Source organism: Alligator sinensis, unplaced genomic scaffold, assembly GCF_000455745.1.
Source record: "Alligator sinensis unplaced genomic scaffold, ASM45574v1 scaffold169_2, whole genome shotgun sequence".
Taxonomy (NCBI): Eukaryota; Metazoa; Chordata; order Crocodylia; family Alligatoridae; genus Alligator; species Alligator sinensis.
In genome coordinates, this window is record NW_005842077.1 from 1,646,345 (window position 1) to 1,666,903 (window position 20,559).

A 20,559-nucleotide genomic window follows, 5' to 3' on the forward strand; every position below is an offset into this window, starting at 1 on the left:
ATTGAGTTAGATACATGTGCATTGTGATCAGAACATGCATATTTTTTCATTTCTCAGTCTATTAACCTGGATAGTTATATATTAGGAGCTACTCTACAGCTTCCTGCAATCATGGTAGGCATTCTGATTAAATTTATACCATCCACCCTATCTAATCTATACAGCACTGTTTTAACTCTCCTAATTTGTAGGTACTTAGATGACAGATTTTTTCCCACTGCCGGATGGGCTGATCCAATTGTACTCTGCCTGGACCAGCACAAAGCTGTTTTCCCGTATCTTCCTGAAGTGCATCATCTCCCCGTTCTCTCTCACCGTGATGACATTGTTGTCGGGTTCACTGAAGGACACTTCCGTCCGCTTGTGACAATATTGGGAGTGGATGCAACGCAGCCCAGCAGCAAGGGCCATGCCAAGGGCAGCTGTACAACCCAGAAGAATGCCAAGTTGGGCTGCTACAAGCTGTGTCCCTCTGGTAAGGTGCTCTCCTTTCCCAGGAACAGCAGCTTTAGGTACTGGCCTTGTCACCAATGGAAGTGGATTTCTAGCAATCTCCCCTATGTCGTCATCCTCCTTTCTAGACTCTGCATCTTCTGAATGGGAAACATCAAAGAAGTTTGCTAAAGTTTCTTGCACCACTGACTTTCTTTCCACAATCTGCCTAGAAGCTGATGATAAGCTGCTGGAGGCATCCAAGTCATCTTTAGGTTGTGACATGCTACCAGTGACTGCCACGGACTCAGTGGTCAAACTCCAAGGAGAGAGGGGAGCTGTAATATGCAACACAGGTTGTGTGATAGCCAGGTTCCCAGGATCCTCCTAGAAACCAAAACAGGAAAAATATTTGATAAGGACAAAATAGCAGCTGTCACCAGTTCAAACCTACCCTAGCCTGGGAAGCACCATAACTCCTCCAGTGTTTCCTTCACAGTGACATTTGTGAAGTGACTTGGTGGATTCAAACAATAACTAAAGGACACAAGTTCTCATTGTTAGCAACTCTCGAGTGATTTCTCTTCAAGGATGCCTGAGCTGACTTTGATTTGGTCCCACTGGGACACAGCAAAGCACCTTGCTTGTACAGGGAGGAAGCTCTCCTTCCTGCCCCTATCGCACAACCCCATGTTGAGGTGCCAGTCTCTGTATAAAGAAGGAATTGCAACTGCTACATTTGATACTATGAGCCAAATTCAGAGTGGTTCCTCAGTCCCATTTTGAGAGTTCAGGTGCCTAAATTTAAATTGCTCTTTGGAAAGGACCCTGAACCATGCCATCACAAAACTCATCAAGCATCTCCACTTTGAACTGCAGTGTCCTCTCAGTATCCATACTAGAGCTTCGGCCCATGCTCAGAGGCAATCCAGCTGAAGCACAGAAGTGCTCAGGCACTTGACAACGCCCAACTCCTGCCTAAGCCCTATTGGGATTCAAAGTGTGGCTGAGAGGCCTCCTACATACATTTCATCTCAGTCCCCAGGCGGCCTCCACCAGCAGGCAGAAAATAAACACATCGAACTTCAAAAGCAATGAAGTAAGCTCAAAACTGGAGTACTGCCCACCTTTTTCCCAGTAGCTTAGTTGTTACGGCTCTGTCTGGTGAAATACTTTTTTCTAAACTAACGATAATCTAATGTGCTGTCACTGAGCTATTTATGCAGATTGTAGATGTTCTGCAAGTTTACAGGGGTGGAAAAGGAGGTGGCAGCTTCCACCTTTTAGCCCAACAGCCTTGTGTGGTGATGGTATTTGCCCAGAGAACAGAAGACCCAGGTTCTAGGTCCCACTCACCCAGTGGGATTTTGAACCAATATCTCAGGAAGTTTCCCAGAAAATGACTTTAACCACCAAGCCACAGGCTTCCAGCTTGCCTCTTGAAAATGGCTCACTGGGCAGCTGAAAAGAGAATATCTGAGACCCCAAGGGGCAGCACAACCGAGGAACCAAGTGCAGTCCCTGGTGACAGCCAATGAAGAGCTAGTTGTCAGGCTTTCAGCTTGCTGGGCCCAGGTTTCCCCTGCACTGGCAAGTAAGGGGAATTTGGAACCTGATCTCCAGTCCCAAAATTATGCATCCTGCCATGCATGTGTGGTATTGCAGGACATGTGATTATTGGGATTGGGGATCCCATCCCATTATACCTTTAAATGTCAGTGGCCTGAGTTTAAAAAATGTCATAACAACAGCGCCCCACATAATGGCAGGGTTTAGTAGCCCAGCACTTGCCACAATATTGCTTTGGTTTCCCACTCTGTACAGTCCATTTGAAAGCTGCAGCTTGTACATGCTGAACCATGCAGTTCCATGTGAATTACTATTATTGCTAATTCCCATTCATTTCTCAAGCCAGACTTGTTGCAGAGAATCTTATTTTTTTCAGTCCCAGAATGACAGATCCTGTGTTACCCTTTAGTCAAAACTTCACTACAGATCTTAATCCAAGACTGACAATCTAGCAATTTTGCAAGAAATAATTCCAGCTTGCCATTGAATTCTCATCTTCCTATTATGCACCTGGTGCCAGATCCAAAATCCCCTGCAGTCTATGGAAATTTTTCACTGGAGTTTGAATCAGGCTGACTTCTGTGCTGCTTGTACAACCTGACAAGCTCTTTAACACTTCCAGCAATTGCAGTAGAGAGGCTCTCACCCTTCACTGTCCTTAGTGGGTGTTTGCAAAGTTCAATGGGAAGCAAGGCTGGCAGGAGTGCAAAGAAGAGGTAGGAATTTAGGGAGTTGCGTACCAAGATTTGAGTGGATGACCGATCTCAGTGAATGTCATTGTAACACACAGGACAGAAATAAAAGAATGTAAATGGTTAAAATGAATCTGAAGTCATCCGATAGCAATCTTAGTATGGTACAGGTTGGAAGAGTCCTTCCTCCCAAATTTCCAGGAAACCAGGACATATTAGGGAGTTACATGGAATGAAGGTATTTACTAACGTTAAAACATGTCTTTTATAGATCCCTCCTCCATCTCTTCACCGTTTCTTTCTCTCCTTCTATTTTGGACTTGTTCAGTCCTCCTTTCTTGCTTGATGGATCAGATAGTTTTTTTCTCTTCGTTCCCTCTCCCCCTTTCCTTCTGGCTCTCTCTGTTCATTGAAAAGTAGCTTGTCCTTGCCTCTCCCTCAGTTTGCTTGTCCATCCTCTTTGCCCAAGGGCATGTTACATTTTCTCTCCCCATCCTCTCTATTGCACTTATTCTCTCCTCTCTCCCATTTCCTTCTTTCTTTCATGATTCTCCTGAATATTTCTCATTTTTCCTTTCCTGTTTCCACCTTTCCTTCTTTTCATGGCATCCCCTCTGTTTATTTGCCTGTCTTGTTCCCCTGTTCTCAGCACAGTGGTTTCCCTCTGACCATAAGACTTCTCTATCCCCCACGTCTCCCAGCTACATCCACTCTCCATCACCTGCTGCTTTCCCTGGGTGCATCCAGATGAGTGCACATGTGCAGTATGCACATGCAGGCATTTCCCAAGCTATTAATTTGCACTATGAGAGATCCCGGTGTCAAAAAAATCCACACCTAAAAAAAACGGGATGACACAAGTGACAGCAGCATGGCTGGGCAGCTGGAGCCACACACCAGCTGCCAGCCAGACTCCCCGCTGCCAGATTGCTGCAGCCGCCAAAGGCCCCCAGGACCCCTGGAAAGGCTGCTGAGACCAGTCCAGGTGTTGGCCCCAGCCTGCCCTACCCCACCCAGGGCCACATGCTGCACACCAGAGTGTGTGTGCATTCCCCAGGGACAAGTAGCAGTGGCAGATATTGTGCCGCTGCTGTTTGTCCCTGGGGAAACGTACATTCCCAATCATGGGGATGCACCCCCTAGCTCATGTCCATTTCCCCCAATTAATTTCTCTACCTCAACCTCACCATCCACCAGTCTTTTTCCTCCCAGTTCCTCACTCCTTCATTGCCTTTTTCTATCCCTATCTCACCTTTCCATCTCCATAGTGCCTCCTTCCAATTCATTGCTTCAGGCCTCCAGGGACCCCATAAAGTTACTCTTTCCAGGACTTCTTCCCTCCTCAGACTCCTCTGGTTTCCTTTTCCTAATTCATATCTCTCTGTCCAGTGCTATCAGTTCATCACTTCAGCCTCTGCTACCACCCAAAACTGCTCCAGTCTCCTCAATTCAGCTGTCACTGTCAGGACCATCTCTATGTCTAGCACGTGATAGTATAGCCAACAGCCTCAACTTGCCTACTTTAATCAACCCTCCAGTGGACCTCTGCCTCCACCTTCATCTCCCCTATATCCCACAGTATTTGACATACAGAGGTGAAAGGGACACCTGTATGTTGTCACGTATGAAAGATGGAGGTGGGGCAGGTACTGTTTGTAGAACCAGGTCCCTGGCCTGCTATGCATATGCTGCCTTCTCCAAAGCACAGCAGGCAGGAAACAGAAAGCAGCCTTAGGCTCCACTGCAGCACCTGACTGGTAGCTATGGGACTCTTCAGCCTGGAGAAGCGCAGGCTCAGGGCTGACTTGGTGGCAGCCTTTAAGTACATCAGGGGTGTGCATCAGGATCTGGGGGAACACCAGAGCACCCCAAGGGAGGACAAGGTCCAACAATCACAAACTCCTGCAAGACCATTTTAGGCTGGACATAAGGAAAAACTTCTTTTCTGTCTGAGCCCCCAAGGCCTGGAACAGACTTCCCCACAGAGGTGGTGCAAGCACCTACTCTGGACACTTAAGAAATATTGGACACTCATCTTGCTGGGATCCTTTGACCCTAGCTGACTTCTGCTTTTGGGCAGGGGGCTGGACCCAATCATTTTACAAGGTCCCTTCCAGCCCTAATGTCTATGAAATCTATGAAGCTTCATGACCAAAGGAGGACACTGCTCCTGAAATAACAACCTGCAGCTCAGGTGCTCCCTCTGTACTGTACCTGTGGCCAGTTTCACAAATGGTTTAGCCCTGTCCCAGATGCCTAGTAAAAGCAGGAACAGGCAAAGTCTCTTTTGCACCCTTCCAGAGGTACTAGGTGTTGGCTACAGCCAACCCTGAGGACTTGAACTGGGGTATGCCAGTGCTCCTGCTGGGACCAAAGCTGGAGGTTCCTGATTAGAGGGTCCTGCTCCTCTGCTCAGGTTCAGACCAGTCACTATATTTGGGGTCAGGAAGGAATTTTAACCTGTGGTCAGATTAGTATGAACTGTGGGGGGCTTTGCTTTCCTCTGTAACAGAGTGCATGGCCCTCTACCTGCAATGTCTTGACCATATATTGACAACATTGCATAGAAGCGGGACATGGACTGCCATGGTTCCTCTGCTTTACCTGTGGCAGGTCTATGTTGTGTCAGGTTGAGGTCCTATGTAATGAGTTTAGATGATGGATTATATAGGATGCTTTGGAGAAATGATCCTGCCTCAGGTAGGAGTTTGGACTAGATGAACTCTGGAGGTCCCTTCCAGGCCTACTTCTCCATGATTCTATGAAAGATATAGGTAGAGACCCTCAACACAATGGGCTTGAGTCCCATTTCACCCATAGTGACTTTGCATTGGTCTAACTGCTTTGACGTCAGTGAAGTCGGTCCTGATATACACAAGGGTGAGTGAGAGCAGAATGGGACACTATACCTATGCATGCATACCTAAGATGGGCTACAGAGGATTTCAGGAGGTCTCCCCTGGAACAACAACATTCTTATGCTTAAATATAATAGAAACTGCATAATATGCTTTGGACCAGCGGTGCCCAACCTTCCAGCCCCATAAACCAGAGGAGTGGCATGGGATTGGTCTGTGACCCAGCTTCTGCACAGATTCAGTTTATAAGGCCAGTCCTCGGATGTAATCCTGCCCAGCCCCAAGTGCCAAATCCAGCTGCCCACCAGCCCAACCCCACATGCTGGATCTGGCTGTGCACACACAACCCAACCCACCGGCACCCAGATTCAACCATGGAGCAACTCCTCCCAGGTGCAGAAATTTGACAGCAGAGGAGCGGCAGTTAATGCTGCCACCACTTGCCTACCACCAAATTTCTAGACATGTGGGGCCCCCACAGGCAGGATGACACAGCTCTGCAGGCTGGATCTGGGCCATGGGCTGGAGGTTGAGTATCCCTGCCTTAAGAGCCTGGTATTCCAGCTAGAAATAAGATGTGGGGCATTTCACTTCCTAAACTAAAAGCAAGCTGTGTTTAGACATTCAGAAATGCAGGCCTCTTGGGCAGCTGCACCTGCTAAAATGCATTGCATTTTCAGACACATTCATGAAAACAGTCATATATCACACTATTTCAAAGTAATAGTGCTTGCACAGCATTTTGCTACATATGTCCACTGACAGGGACCATGCAAAATCAGCATGTACAAAGCAGTGTCTATTTTAAAGACATTTACATGTGGACCAAGTAAGACTAAATGGAGAAAATAAGTGAGTTAACCCATCCATTGCTGTAATAAAAGGTCACTGAGAGAAGCAGCATTTAATGAAGATGCAAGTATTGGCGTTGTGTAGGACAGCTAAATGTGCATCAATATTTATTTCTTGTCATTGCAGCAGAAATGCTTGGCCTGGGGCTTTGGGTACGGCCCGTTTCTGCCACATGTATCTGTGAAATTTCCCCACAAAGAATACAACTGCCTGAGCCTCAGAGCAGACAACAGTGAGCCCTAGATGTCTGTCAGGTTTAATATCCAACATCTATCAGCTCTTAGGGGGTAGAAATAGGGTCAGTATACCAAAGGGAAAGACAGTTCCCAGTCTTCCACTGTAACAAACTGCTAACATCCAGCCCAATAACATCTCGAGTTGTCACTTGTTAAAAGCATTTCATTTCTATGTTATTTTAGACCTTTTCTTTTCCTGCAGTTCAACCTAGAGCAATCAAAGTGTGCACCTCAAAAGCTGAAATACAAAAGCTTGATACAATAAAAATATTGAAAACTCTCAGTAACGGTGTTAAGAGTTTTAGTGATAGAAAGCACATACCGAACATATACTGCTGCAATGGGAAAGAAAGATATTGGCATGTTCTGCTAAACTTTCACCTGCTCCCAACAATTTCCTATTTTTATAGGGGAAAAAGTCCCCACATAATTCTTACCTGTACATCTTCCTCACATGTCAAACACGGCTGTGCTGTAGCAGTACTTGAGATGCTTTGTGTTCTAAAATATTGAAAAATGAAATTTAATACTTTATCTATCTGTGCAAATCACAGTCTATAATATGGGACACTAGAATAGCATGCTGGCACCCATGCTTATGTTGCTGAGTGAGTCCCACAGAAAGAACAAGCTCACAAGCAAGTGTACTTCCATCCAGTACACATAAGGTAATGGAGGACATGTGATGCCATATATTTTGAAAGGTGCCTGCACACACATCCCAACACACAAAGGCTGCATGCATGCGAACTGTGCCCAATGCTGTAAAACATGTTTAAATAAGAGTAGGCCTCCAAAAGCCATCATTTTGTGATCAGTTAATTCTCTTTTCCCTTCTCCCCAGCGATGAAAGAACATACCTGCCAAACATAATTTCTTTAGATACTTTCATCTAAAAACTGATGAAAATAAACAAATTGTGAAATTTAGCTGATCTATGTCATTATACTTCCACTCATGTTTATCTAAATACTCTAAGTATTTGGGTTATACTTACAGCCCTGGTGTCTGTGTACCTCTTTCTGAGTTGTAGTTAAATAATGGCCTATTGTCACTTTACATCACACACAACCCTAGAAGGATTTGAATCATTTTCCAAATCCCAAGATCCAAGTGCCTACCAGGCAGGCACAGCTCTCAAAGACACTGCTTATTTCATAGAGAAATTGGTACTAACTTATTCCTTCCATAACCTTTTGAAAAGTAATTGTACCCACATTGAATATATTATAGCCAATATTCACACAGTACCCATCATGTGTGATGTGGCTGGAGGTATAATCCTGTAAAATGAAACTTCTCAGGGCATTTGCCATGTCTAGCTCTTGCAGCTCAAGTGATGGTTCCAGTCCCTGAACCTCGAAAGTGTTGCTTCTGTTGCCTTGTCTTCCTCCGTGGCTGTGGCTGACACTCAAGGCAGCTGACTCCATAGGAGGCTCGGACAGTTGTCTGTCATTACCAAGAAGTTCTGCATCTTGTTCATCTCCAAAAACAGTCTCCAGTATTTTTGTCACTGCCATCCTAGTCACTCTGCCAGGCACAAATTTTGCATACAGGGTAAAACTGGTGACAGCCTGGAGAGAAGAGGAACCTTATAAAACACAAAACAAAGCAGGAAAAAAGTGTGTTTCTACCTGTTGTTTTTTTCCACCCTGATTTGTAAAATCCTTTTTTTTTAAATGAGCAGAAAAACAGTATTACATTTTATTTGTATAACACTTATCTAAAATAGAAATCAAGGTAATCCATAGAAGCTGGAGAATTAATTATGGGAAGGCAGGGGCTGTATTAATTTATATATTCAGGAAAGAAAATCCAATCATGGTTCTATGGCAAATATTTTTTTTAAATGCTTAATTTAAAATGCAATCCAAGTTCATCATTCTTCACTTCACTGACCTGAGACTGAGGAAGCAAAAGGTAAATGGGTCCCTGTTCCACCTCTTTATATATTTTCATCCAAAAGCTCTGCTTACTTCAGACTGAGAGAAAATACACAGTTGCACAGAAAAACCCAGACACATCCTTTTAATGAAATAGCATTGCTAACTGAAATTACTTCCCTTCAGGAACTGGGGCTTTAGGCAAAACACTGGATAGAGAAAGCCAGTGATTACATGGTGACAAGTTCTGGAGGAACTCCTGTTCACCAGAGCGCCCCAAGGGATGACAAGGTTGAGCGGTCACAAACTCCTCCAAGACTGTTTCAGGCTGGACATAAGGAAGAATTTCTTTACTGTCCAAGCCCCCAAGGTTTGGAATAGACTGCCACCGGAGGTGGTTCAAGCACCTACTTTGAATGCCTTCAAGAGACATTTGGATGTTATCTTGCTGGGATCCTGTGATCCCTGCTGACTTCCTGCCCCGGGGCAGGGGGCTGGACCCGATGATCTTCTGAGGTCCCTTCCAGCCCCAACGTCTATGAAATCTATGAAGTTAGCCAAGAGGCAGGACAGGGTGTCACCTTATAGCAGAGGTGGGCAAAACACTGCTGGTGGGCTGGATCCAGCCCAGCAACTGATTGCAGCTGCCCCAGCGATGCTCTGCGTGGGGCTGAGCCCACCCAGGGCAGCCAGCGCTGCACTCCTGCCCGCACCTACAGGCCCTGGCCCCAGCCCACGTGCAGAGCTTCTGGCAGGGCTGCTCCCAGTGCAGCTGCAGCTGCCTAGGTGGTGCTCAGCTCCCCTCATCTCCAATGGCGGCTCCTCCTCCCACTCCTGCCCCTGCTGCACTGCTCTGGGTGGGGAGGAAGCTGCAGCTGGGCAGCTCCTGCCCCAGTGTGTGGGGCTCCAGCTCCAGCCCCTAGATGCCTTCCACCTACTCTGCCCACCTGGCATGATGAGTAGCCACCTGCAGGTAGCCGAGTGGGTGGAAGGCAGCTGGGAGCTGGAGCCGGAGTCAGAGCTGGAGCCCTGTACACTGGGGCAGGAACAGGAGGAGCCACTGGAGGCAAGGGGGCTGAGTAGTACCCAGGCGGCTGCAGCTGCAAAGGGACCAGTCCTACCAGTAAGCTGTGCATGCTAGCCAGGGCCAGACTGGCAAGCACGGGTGGGAGTACAGCATGGGCTGCCTTGGGTGGGAGCAGGCAGGGCTCAGCCCCATGCAGAGCACCATGGGGGTAGCTGTGCACTACACTGCCTGGGTGATCTCTGCTGCACATGCCCCTGCCCTGCCTCACCTGCAGTCAGCTCCCAGGACCTAGTGCCCAGGCAGCCTCCCCCACCTCCCCACACACATGCTTCTCCCCACCCCACACACCTATGCTGTGATCTTGGGATGATGACAGCATAGGTTGGGGCCCAGGGCACACCAGCGATCTGCTCCCTGCACTCCCCTGCCCACAGAACCCATACCTGTCACAGGGACATGCAGGCAGCAGATTGCAGCTTTGCCCTGGGCCCTGGCCCAGTGCAGTCACTGCCCTGTGATCCTGGCCTTTCCTGCTCACTCCACTCCTGAACACCACTCCCCACCAGCCCACGGCCCCATCCCACATAGGGAGTTTTGGCGAGTTGTTGCATGAAGGGGAGGAAGGATGCTGACCCAGCCTGCAACAGCTCATCAGAACTCCCTTTGTGGCCCACTGTCCCAAATAATTGCCCGTCCCTGCCTTTTAACCTAACTTTTCAAAGAGTGGGGAGTTGACAACACTGCTTAAACTGCATATCAGTTTTCAGTACTCTCATTCAAGCTGAAGGCCTGTGCCATGCCTGGTTCTAAATGCCCTCTCTTCATGGGGCTTCTTATAGGATCAGACCCGACCAACAACAAGAATTTCTATAGAATATTGTTGTTAATTTATATCACATGAGTTAGAGGAAAGAGGGAATCCGCTCTAAAAATATTCTACTAGAAAAACTATCTGCAAAGAAATGCATACCTTTATCTTCTGTATCTGCTATTTGTGGATCAGTAGGTTTCTGCAGCGGGGTTGGTGTTATAATACTGGCTTCCTTCCTACTATTAGAGGTTGTTTGATTTTGTATTTGGTGACGAATAATAGCAGATTCAATCCTTGCCCAGTAAACAAAATATGACTGGACTACGGACAAACTGAAAACAAATCAACACAGGTTGTTATGCAAGAATTTAGTCACTCACTACCATTAATAAAATATTGCAACATGTAGCTAAAATCTAAAGGATTTGTTTTCATGTAAAAAAAAATCAAATTCAGCCAAAAAGTTAAAGGATTAGCCCCTGACACTTTTTATATTGAATGCAAAAATGCACTAGAAAGTATAAGAAAGACATCAGTGTGTAGAGAGGTTTATCATTAGGGTGGGGGAAAATGTGGGGAAACTTTTTTTTGAAAAATGACTTTCTATTTGAAACGTAGATCATGGGAAAGTAGGACTGGAAGTAACCTCAGGAGGTCGTCTACTTCAACTCCCTGCTCGAGGATCTAAATCACCCTGGTTTGTCTAACCTGTTCTTAAAAACTCCAGGAACAATCCTCATGCATGACTACCAGGCATAATATCTAAACACTCTTTAGCTTTCCACATGTAAAGCAGGGGCATGAGGGGCACCATCAGTGCAAAATGTTACTAATTCTTCTCCTCTCCTCCATGGACAGGGTAGCAACTAAAGACAAATAAATACAACTTTTCTAAGAGGATTAGCAGTGGGGCAGGGCAGATTGTGCCACACAGGCAGTAAACAGACTCATTTGTGGCAGTCCTGATTGTGTTATGTTTTAACCCAAATCAAAACAGGAGAGGACACATGCAACCCTTCCAAGCTCCATTGCTGCCCCCTGCCAGTGGGTGGCCAGTGAGAGAACATAGCCTGGCAGGTTTGCCCCGGAATGGCTCATAATTAAGTTGAATAACCCAGGATTCATTTACAGATGTACAAAGCATCACGGGGAGGAAGGGGCAGGAGGAGCGGGAAGTGTTAACACTCATATAGGATCTCAGGACAAAAGGCCTTTCCCCAGGAAAATGCAATATCTGTTTACACTCATAGAGACAGGTTTGTCTAACTGTTCCCATTATATCAGGGGCAGGCAATTATTTTAGGTGGAGGGCCGTTTACTGAGTTTTGGCAAGCCATCGAGGGCCATGTGACAGGCAGCCAGGGGCAGATAAATATTAATTTTCTTAATTTTGGGGGGGGCCCTGCGAGCTGGATAGAATGGCCTGGCGGGCCCGCATCTGGCCCCTGGGCCGCATTTTGTCCACCCCTGCATTATATGAACTGCTTTTTTTTCAGTTGCTTGCAACTTTACTATGAAGTTCAAGCCTTCAAACTAAAATTTTCTACTTTGAATGTCTGCTGCATTTTGAGAGACTTTCAGCTTGCTCAGTTCAGCTGCTTCTGAGAATGAGAAGAAGGCAAATTATGTTGTTTTCCCCATGTTCCCAAAACAATTCTTATAGCCAAATTTTAACAGCTCAGTTTCCTTCATGCTGTGGGGGAGAGACTTGAAATTTATTGTAGAAGAGGAGTTGTACAAATGACAGTGACATGTCTTTTGTAATACTCCTTAAAATCCTTCCAAATTTAATCAAGTTAAAGACTTGGACAAAAATCTCATTTTGCACATGCACAGTAGAGACAGAAGATAGTGTTGAGGAGAATAAGGAGCAGAGGGAGGAGAAGGAGAAGGCTGAGGAGTTTGATGGAAGGAAGGGATCAAAAGCCAAAGAAAGAAGAGGTGAGGGGCAGAAGTTAGGCAGGTGGAGATAGGACTAGAGAGAGAAAAGCACAATCCAGAGATTTGGTGGAGGCTAGAAAGAGAGTAAAAAGGTGGGTGGATAGTGTGAGGCAAGGACAAGACCAGTGTGAGGTTGGGCAGATAGGAGCCCAGAAATCCAGTCTGTCTACATCCCTCTGCTATCAGCAAGTGGCTGTGAGCCAAAAACAAGGTAGCAACTTACTAGCACTACCAGTATGTACTTATGGATACCATTTGGATACCAGTGTGTAGATATGGATGTTGTGGACCAAAATAATCCAGCACTGATGATGACACATGGCAGGTAAGCAGGGCTCCCCGAGTTGGAATTTGGGGTTGTGGGTTTTTGCAGTTTCACTTATACAAATGTAATTGTGCAAAAAAAAAAAAAAAAAAAAAAAGAAAGCATGAGGGAATAATATGTTGTTAAACTGACACCTGTATCAGAAATACAAGAAACTTTGTCAACCTGCAAACAGGGCTCAAATTCCCAGAAGCTCCCTAGGCTGTCCCTGACACCCAGGAGCTCTGCAGCTGCTCCCAGAAACCACGGAGCTAGGAGACTGCCTTCAGTTTCTTTTGGAAAAGTCATACTACTATCATCGCCGTCGTTAGTATTATTATTTAGATGTATTTTTAAATAATACATATTTATTAATATTCATTTATAATTATTAGTATTGTTAATTAATTAATTAATAAGACTTATTATTTAAAAAGTCAGGCTTTCCCTTCCACAGGAAATTGAAACAATTCTTATTTTTGCTCTCAGTCAGACCAAAAATTTTGTCCAAATTTGGGAACATTACACAGAATTGAAATTCCAAGTTTCTGCCTCATACGACAGGATGTAAAACATGTTTGTGGCCAATTCTCTTTACATTTAACTTTTTAGGGATACTAAATAAAAATCACTAAAACTGTAGATAAGGTTATCCTGTCCTGTGTATACTATGAACTATGTGTTATGAGTCAAGCTAGGTCAGGGGTGGGCAATTATTTCGGGCGGAGGGCCACTTACTGAGTTTGGGCAAACCATTGAGGGCCGCATGACAGGCAGCCAGGGGCAGATAAATATTAATTTTCTAAATGTTTTAGGGGCCCCGTGGGCTGGATAGAATGGCCTGGCAGGCCGCATCCGGCCCGCGGGCCACATTTTGCCCACCCCTGAGCTAGGTGATCACAATGGTCGTGTCTCTGGCCTTATAACTGATGAATATATTAATCAATTTCTGACGTGTTTGGATTGTCCTTCTCATCTGCCAATTAGTATATTTGTAGGAGACAGCAGACTAGGTCAGTTCAAGGACACAGATTCTCACCAGGGGTAAAGTTATCAAAGTTTCATTGACTTCCCCCAGCTGAAGAACTACCCCATTGTTTGGTGAACATTTCACTGCTCTGAGCTAAAGAAATATCAAAGCACAGTGAACTTGGTGGAGAAAAAAAAAAGAAACCAATCAAAACAACCCCAACGTTGGTGGACTTCCTTCATAAAGTCTGAATTCTAAGTAATAACCATATATTCTTACAAAAATTTGATGTCTCCAATGGGGTGGTCTGGTGCCTTCCACACAAAGGACAAGTTTCTCTTCAGTGACTTGTCAGAGTGGGTAACAGTATCGCCATCTTCAAAACACATCAGCAGTTTGGAACCAGGAGGAATTACAACAAAAGTGCCAGCAATTTGATCATTAGACACCCTGCGAGCTTGGAGCAAAAAGCCCATGAAATCTCGAGTGCTCCTCACTGTCACTGCAAAACAAGATGTGGTATAAAGAGCAGTTTATCAAGGAATCCACTTGCACTTTAGTTGCCAAAGAGTTAGTGGCTGCAGCATTGGTGAACCCCTGTGGAAACTACCCGGCCATTTTGCTTTCATATTTCTGTCCTGAGCATTCAAAATACAAGAGTCTTTGGTTTTGATCTTTTAAAAAAAAAATAAGTTACATGAAAATGCTCATGTCATTTTTATGACAAACAGCTAATCTGTTTATACTAGAAAGAATAGGGTTATCAACAAAATACATCCTTATACTCCACGGCTATCCGCAAAAGAGCATGTGCTGTTTAAGAGCTATCACTTTAAATGTGAATGAATACGTGGGTGAGCAGGGTGGAGGATGCTAATTGGTCAGGTTATTCCTTAACTGCATTTTTAAATACAGTTGTCTCTCACATACCACATGCCCCCAAATAAGATGTGCATCTTGTTTCGGGAAGGCAAAATGAAGAATTTTTTCTCTAAAGGTATGGCCACATGGAGCAGGGACAGAGCCTAATCCTCAGCTCACTCACTAATCCTTCCCTGCTCAGGCAAAAGCTACAATTTTCATCTTCTCTCAGTTGCTGCCTAATTGGCAACAGCTCTTGGCTGCTCAGCTAATAGTTCCTGCCATTTCTGCAGTGGCTGTGAAAGGGTTAAAACTGTAGCTGCTACTGAAGACCCATGCCCAAAGGGAGGTAATCCCAACAAGGATCAAAGGGGGCAAAAGGGCGCAAAAGTCCCCGTGGCTCACCAAAAGCGTACGGGAACAGCTCCTAGCTAAAAGGGAGGCGTACACCCAATGGAAGGGAGGGACCATCACCAGGGAGGACTATACCTCGGTTGCTTGGGGTTGCAGTGGGGTGGTCAGGAAGGCCAAGGCGGAGATGGAACTGGGACTAGCTACCCGGATCAAGGGCAACAAGACATCCTTTTTTAAATACATAGGGGGCAAAAAGAAGGTACCGGGTAAAATGGGGCCACTGCAAGACATGCTAGGAAATCTGGTTGTTGCACCAGACGACAAGGCTAACCTATTTAACAATTTCTTTGCCTCCATTTTCCTGAGCAGGTACCAGATCAGCCTGTCTGCCGGGACCCCCTCAGGCCCCGGGGGAGGTGCAGCCAGGCCGAGGGTCAGTGAGGATCTAGTCAGGGAACTTCTGGAGGGACTGGATGTATTTAAATCAGCAGGTCCTGATGATCTCCACCCCAGAGTGCTGAGGGAATTAGCAGAGGTCATTGCGGGGCCCCTGGCACGGCTTTACGAGCATTCGTGGTGTTCTGGTGTGGTGCCAGAGGACTGGAAAAGGGCCAATGCGGTTCCAATTTTCAACAAAGGGAGAAGGAGGACCCAGGGAACTATAGGCCCATTAGTCTTATCTCAATCCTGGGTAAGCTTTTTTGAGAGTTATCCTGGCGCATGTCCATGAGGGGCCAGCAGGGGAGATTATGCTTAGGAGCAACCAACACTGTCAGACCAACCTGGTGGCCTTCTACAACCAGGTCACAAAGTCCTTAGACGCAGGGGTAGCAGTGGACATAGTCTTTCTGGACTTCAGGAAGGCCTTCGACACTGTCTGTCACCCCATTCTCATTAAAAAACTAGGGGACTGTGGCGTCAACACCTACACAGTCAATTGGGTCACTAACTGGCTGGAAGGCCGCACCCAGAGAGTGGTGGTGGATGAGTCATTTTCGACCTGGAGGGATGTGGGCAGTGGAGTCCCCCAGGGCTTGGCCCTCGGACCCACGCTGTTCAACATCTTCATCAGCGACTTGGATGAAGGGGTTAAAAGCACCCTGTTCAAATTTGCTGATGACACTAAGATGTGGGGGGATGTGGGCACGCTAGAAGGGAGGAATAGGCTGCAATCAAACCTGGACAGGTTACAGGGATGGGCGGATGAGAACAGGATGGGTTTCAACACTGACAACTGCAAGGTGCTGCACCTGGGGGGGAAGAACCAGCAGCATACCTACAGGCTGGGGAACTCCCTTCTGGTCAGTGCAGAGGCAGAAAAGGATCTTGGAGTCATTATTGATGCCAAAATGAACATGGGCCAGCAGTGTGGGAACGCGGTCAGGAAGGCCAAACACACTTTGTCATGCATCCACAGATACATCTTGAGCAGGTCCAAGGAGGTGATCCTCCCCCTCTATGTGGCACTGCTCAGGCTGCAGCTGGAGTACTGCATCCAGTTCTGGGCGCTGCACTTCAGGAGAGATGTGGACAGAATTGAGAGGGTCCAGAGGAGGGTCACTCGCATGATCCAGGGGGCAGCAGGGCAGACCCAACGAGGAGAGGCTACAGGACCTGAACCTGTTCAGCCTCCACAAGAGAAGGCTGAGGGGGGATCTAGTGACCATTTACAAACTAGTCAAAGGGGACCAGCAGGCATTGGAGGAGTCCCTGTTCCCCCAAGCACTACCAGGAGTGACAAGAAATAACGGTCACAAGCTGGCAGAGGGTAGATTCAGATTAGACATCAGGAGGCACTACTTCACAGTCAGGGCGGCTAGGATCTGGAACCAACTTCCAAGAGAAGTGGTGCTGGTTCCTACCCTGGGGGTCTTTAAGAGGAGGTTAGATGAACACCTTGCCAGGGTCGTTTGACCCCAGTGCTCTTTCCTGCCATGGCAGGGGGTCGGACTTGATGATCTGCTCAGGTCACTTCTGACCCTACCTACTATGCAACTATGAAGACTGCACTCCACCCCTCCCTCTACATTGCCAGCTTGGGGTTGGGGACAGGAAGAAAAGCAGAAGCCTTGTTACAGCATTTCCATGCTTTTATTCCAGGCAGAAAAATCAGCTTCCCTGTTTAAAATACACACCCCAACTCTGAAGGACTCATTTTGAGAACAAGGTGTGTGTGGTGTATGAGTAAATATGGTAGTTCCATTCTGTTCCTACAGGTCTTCTGGTCCACAGGCCCAACTGTGTTCATTGGGCTTGTACACCCAGGCCCACTATCTGTAACACACTGAAAAGCTTGAGTTAAGTCTTAACAAATGTATTTAATGTAACGGAGAGCCAAATGTGATCCTGTCGACCTGAGAGAGCATGGAGATGCACATATTTTAGATACATATCATACGGAAAGGTTGCTTTCCGTGTTTATGTTTATTCTTTGAGCGGAAAAAGGTATAATTCACTCATAGCAATGCCATGAGCGAGTTACTCCTCTTCTCATTGCTCAGAAGGATGAATGGCATACCTGAGATTAGCAATTATGTATTTTTTATGCGTATGAATGTTTCTTCTTAAATAATTGCCTTATGAGTCAAGAGTGCCGTCCAGAAAGATTTTGTGCTAGGTGCAGAGAATTCAGGATCAGGACAGCACCGACTTGAATCTGTGGCTGCAAGCCGCAACAGGGTGGATCTGTGAGCACCCTGGTGTCTTTTCACAAACCTTCTATAAAGTCCATGGTTGTCCCTTACCTGGTACCTTATCACCTGGAAAGTAGGAGGACATGTTGGTGTGGATGGTGATATAGTTATTCCTGGGGTTCTGAAGCTGCGCTCTGATATGTTTGGGCGTCATGTCAGCACAGGCAGAAAGGCTTGCACCGTGGGAGAAGGCAGCAGTGTATGAAACCAAGCACAAGGTTGTGCATGCCCATCCAACGAGAGCTGTCTGGACGCTCATTCCATCTTCCATCTTGTGTTATTAAAACATCAGGCATTATATTCTAGGTTAAGTTCAAAGCAATACTAGGTAGATACAATCAGCAGACATGCCACCTTAAATTACATCTAGAGTAGTATTTCCTAACAACTCCCAAGTGAAAGGGAGGAAGAAAAGCCCACATTCTCCGTGGCCCACGAAGCCCTTTATGATACCACACAAAAAGACACACATTGAGAAGTAAACAGCGGAGGCTGGTAAAAAGGCTCCCCAAAGGACTTCTTTCATATGCTTTCCTGAGAGTGAAGCAGCTGGGAAGTCACTCCTCTGAAGTATCCCATTTGCCATTAGTGTAAGTGGCAAGGTTGTGCGGGTGCTTACAAAGCCATACAGCATGCCAAAGCCAACAACCATTGCCCTGCCTCTGTCATTGGGCAGTACATTACATATGGGGAAGAGGAAAATCCTTATCCCATATAGTCTAAGGCAGGGCTCTCAAACTTAGTCACGGGAGTGACCAGCAAGGACCAGTGACCCTTGTGACCAGAAAGGGCCACCATTCCCTCCCCTCACCCCACCCAGGGCATTTCCTTGGCTGCAAGCTCCCCTGGAACAACGCAGGTGGATGGATCCTCTCCCCCTGTGTGTAGGCTGGCAGCCCCCCCCATCATTGCACTGCACAGGCAGGCAGGTCCCCAACCCCATCACCTCCTTAGCACTCCCCTAGCACTGCAGGCTGGGCTACACCCAGCTGCCCTGCCCTGGCCCAGCCCCTGGAGAGAGAAGGGAGAAGCCTGAAGACCTAGCTTCTGTAGCAGTCAGAGCAATAAGGAGGGCTGTGGGGGGGGAAAGGTAGCCAGGGGACCCCAGATTAAACCCTCATGGGCTGCATGCAACCTGCAAGCCACCAGTTAGGACAGACCTGGTATACAGAATACAGTAGAACTGCTCCATGGAAACTGTCATATCTGCCCCCTGAAAGTTTCCATATAGCAGCTGATGCTGCCCTGCTAAGTGGGGACAGTCTATAGGTGGGCACGCTGCCGCACGGGAGCGAGCAGGGGAGAGAACATTTGCAGCCCTCAGAATAATCACAGCAGTTCTTCAAGGCCCTGGAGGCACAGGCTGCAGCCAAATCCAAAACATCTCTGCTAACCAGGTTCAGAAAATATTTTTCCGATTGTCATCTTTTATTAAAACTGCATTTGTCGACTGTGAAACGTAAGAGGCATGGTATTTGAAACCAACATCTGAAGCCTAAATACATACCTATTTTGCTAGTATCAGTTCTTCCTTAAAGTCTAACATTAAGCTAAGCAAACATGTTCTACAAAGCTGTTAACCCCAAACACCTAGGCTCCTCTCTCTCTGTCTCATTGGCTAGGTTCCTCAGAGACAAAATGTAATTATTCCTGTTTCTTATCATTTATATTTGAAAGTGATGATAGAGAAAGCGTACACAAGTATTTATCAAGGCCAAGAATGAACAAGCATATTAAAGGAGGCTCCCTCTAGTTTAATGCATGCCTCTTAGCCTTTTCAACACACAAATTATAGCAGCTTAGGTTTCCTTATGCTCTTTATCAGTAAATAAGTGTAAATAAATCAGGGGGGAACCAAGGGAAGTCTAGCTTATTAATCCATTCTCATCAGATCTGCATTTTCCAAGAGACTGAAAAACTTCCACTCTGCGTGACACGGTTTGCTCCCAGACTCAAGCATGCAGCAGATGAGCAGAGATTAACCTTCTATAACACCCCATCGCTCCAATCATTTGTGCACCAAAAGGAGCTTCTAGCAACACAGGGGATCCCCCTTTATCTTCCAACCCTAAACAGAAGTGGGTGTGTGCCACACAACTGGATTCTCCTAAATCATCCCGGATCTCCCGAGGCTTGTCAAAAGACTTCTGAACAGCAATTTTCCATTCCCATTTCACCTGAGTGTACCCCTCTTCTCCTCACCACCCCCATCCATTTTTTCCTCAGCTATCTGTGCCTTTTTACAACCTCCTAATGCAGCAGTTTTCAACCTTTTTTTTCATTTGTGGACCCCTCAAAAATTTCCAGTGGAGGTGCAGACCCCTTTGAATTTTAAGTGTGGGTAGTCACACACTTTTGATTGATCAAAGTCATTTTTTGGGGATCCCTTAGTCTGCAGACCCCCAGGTGTCTGCGGACCACAGGTTAAAAATCACTGTCCTAACACTATCAGAGGGAGGACTTAGTACCCCAACACCATTTGCAATTCTGCTCCCTGGCATTGCCACTCACTTACCTTGGGACATGTATTCCTTCAGGCTCACTGCGATTGTTTCCCCCTCAGCCTGCCAAAGAAACATCCTTTAAGAAAAGTTCTTCAACTTCTCCTCTAATGAGAAGTGCAACAGCTGTTACTACTAATGCTCAGCACTTACAGGAACTTGCCATCAGTGTCCAAACCCAGCCTTAATCATATTAGTTTTCCTCCTCATATCCTACCCGCTCCACTCTGGTTTTTTTTCCTTTGCCCCCAAGCCTCTGCAATGAAAACAAAGGCAAAGAAAGGAAAGGAAAAAAGCAATAGGTTCTCTATAGGGTCACCCTGGGATTCCTTTGCTCAATTAGACAAGTCTCTTGTTCTTTTTTCTTCCTCCTGCCATGGTGAAGATTTGCAAAACAAAGCCAAGCCAGCTTCTTTTAATCCTTAAGGCCTACTGTCTGAATATCTTCTCCGTCTTTAACTCTACATTAAAAACAGAATGCCATTAGAAATAAATACAAAAACAATTCCTGTGCACTGTTACAGGAACCATAAGCAGCTGATTGACTTAAACCCAACAGGACCAGGAAATTCTGA

At 46.3% G+C, this 20,559-nt stretch overlaps 1 protein-coding gene across 2 annotated transcripts; it reads right to left on the minus strand.

The window, feature by feature from the left end:
- Positions 1-146: 146 nt before the first annotated feature.
- On the minus strand, positions 147-20,224 carry REELD1 (reeler domain containing 1). Of its 2 annotated transcripts, none has more exons than XM_014520013.2 (7): positions 19,999-20,224; positions 17,535-17,785; positions 13,855-14,077; positions 10,520-10,692; positions 7,891-8,230; positions 7,077-7,140; positions 147-819 (listed from the first exon to the last, which is right to left on the minus strand). In XM_014520013.2, exons 2-7 carry the CDS (start codon positions 17,752-17,754, stop codon positions 196-198), a joined length of 1,644 nt encoding a protein of 547 aa, XP_014375499.1. In that variant the 5' UTR covers positions 17,755-17,785; positions 19,999-20,224; the 3' UTR covers positions 147-195. The 2 variants fall into 2 exon arrangements, with proteins under 2 accessions (XP_014375499.1, XP_006023800.1); XM_006023738.3 differs by having other exon boundaries at positions 152-819; positions 17,535-17,754; positions 19,999-20,219.
- Positions 20,225-20,559: the final 335 nt, after the last annotated feature.

Bases quoted from the DNA above. Each gene is read 5' to 3' on its own strand.
- REELD1 (XM_014520013.2), bottom strand. From the start codon at position 17,754: ATGGAAGATGGAATGAGCGTCCAGACAGCTCTCGTTGGATGGGCATGC. The intron at 7,141-7,890 runs GTACTGTGTGAA...TCAATATTTTAG, and splicing joins AGCCACATCACACATGATGG to AACACAAAGCATCTCAAGTA. The intron at 820-7,076 runs GTAAGAATTATG...TTTGGTTTCTAG, and splicing joins CATGTGAGGAAGATGTACAG to GAGGATCCTGGGAACCTGGC.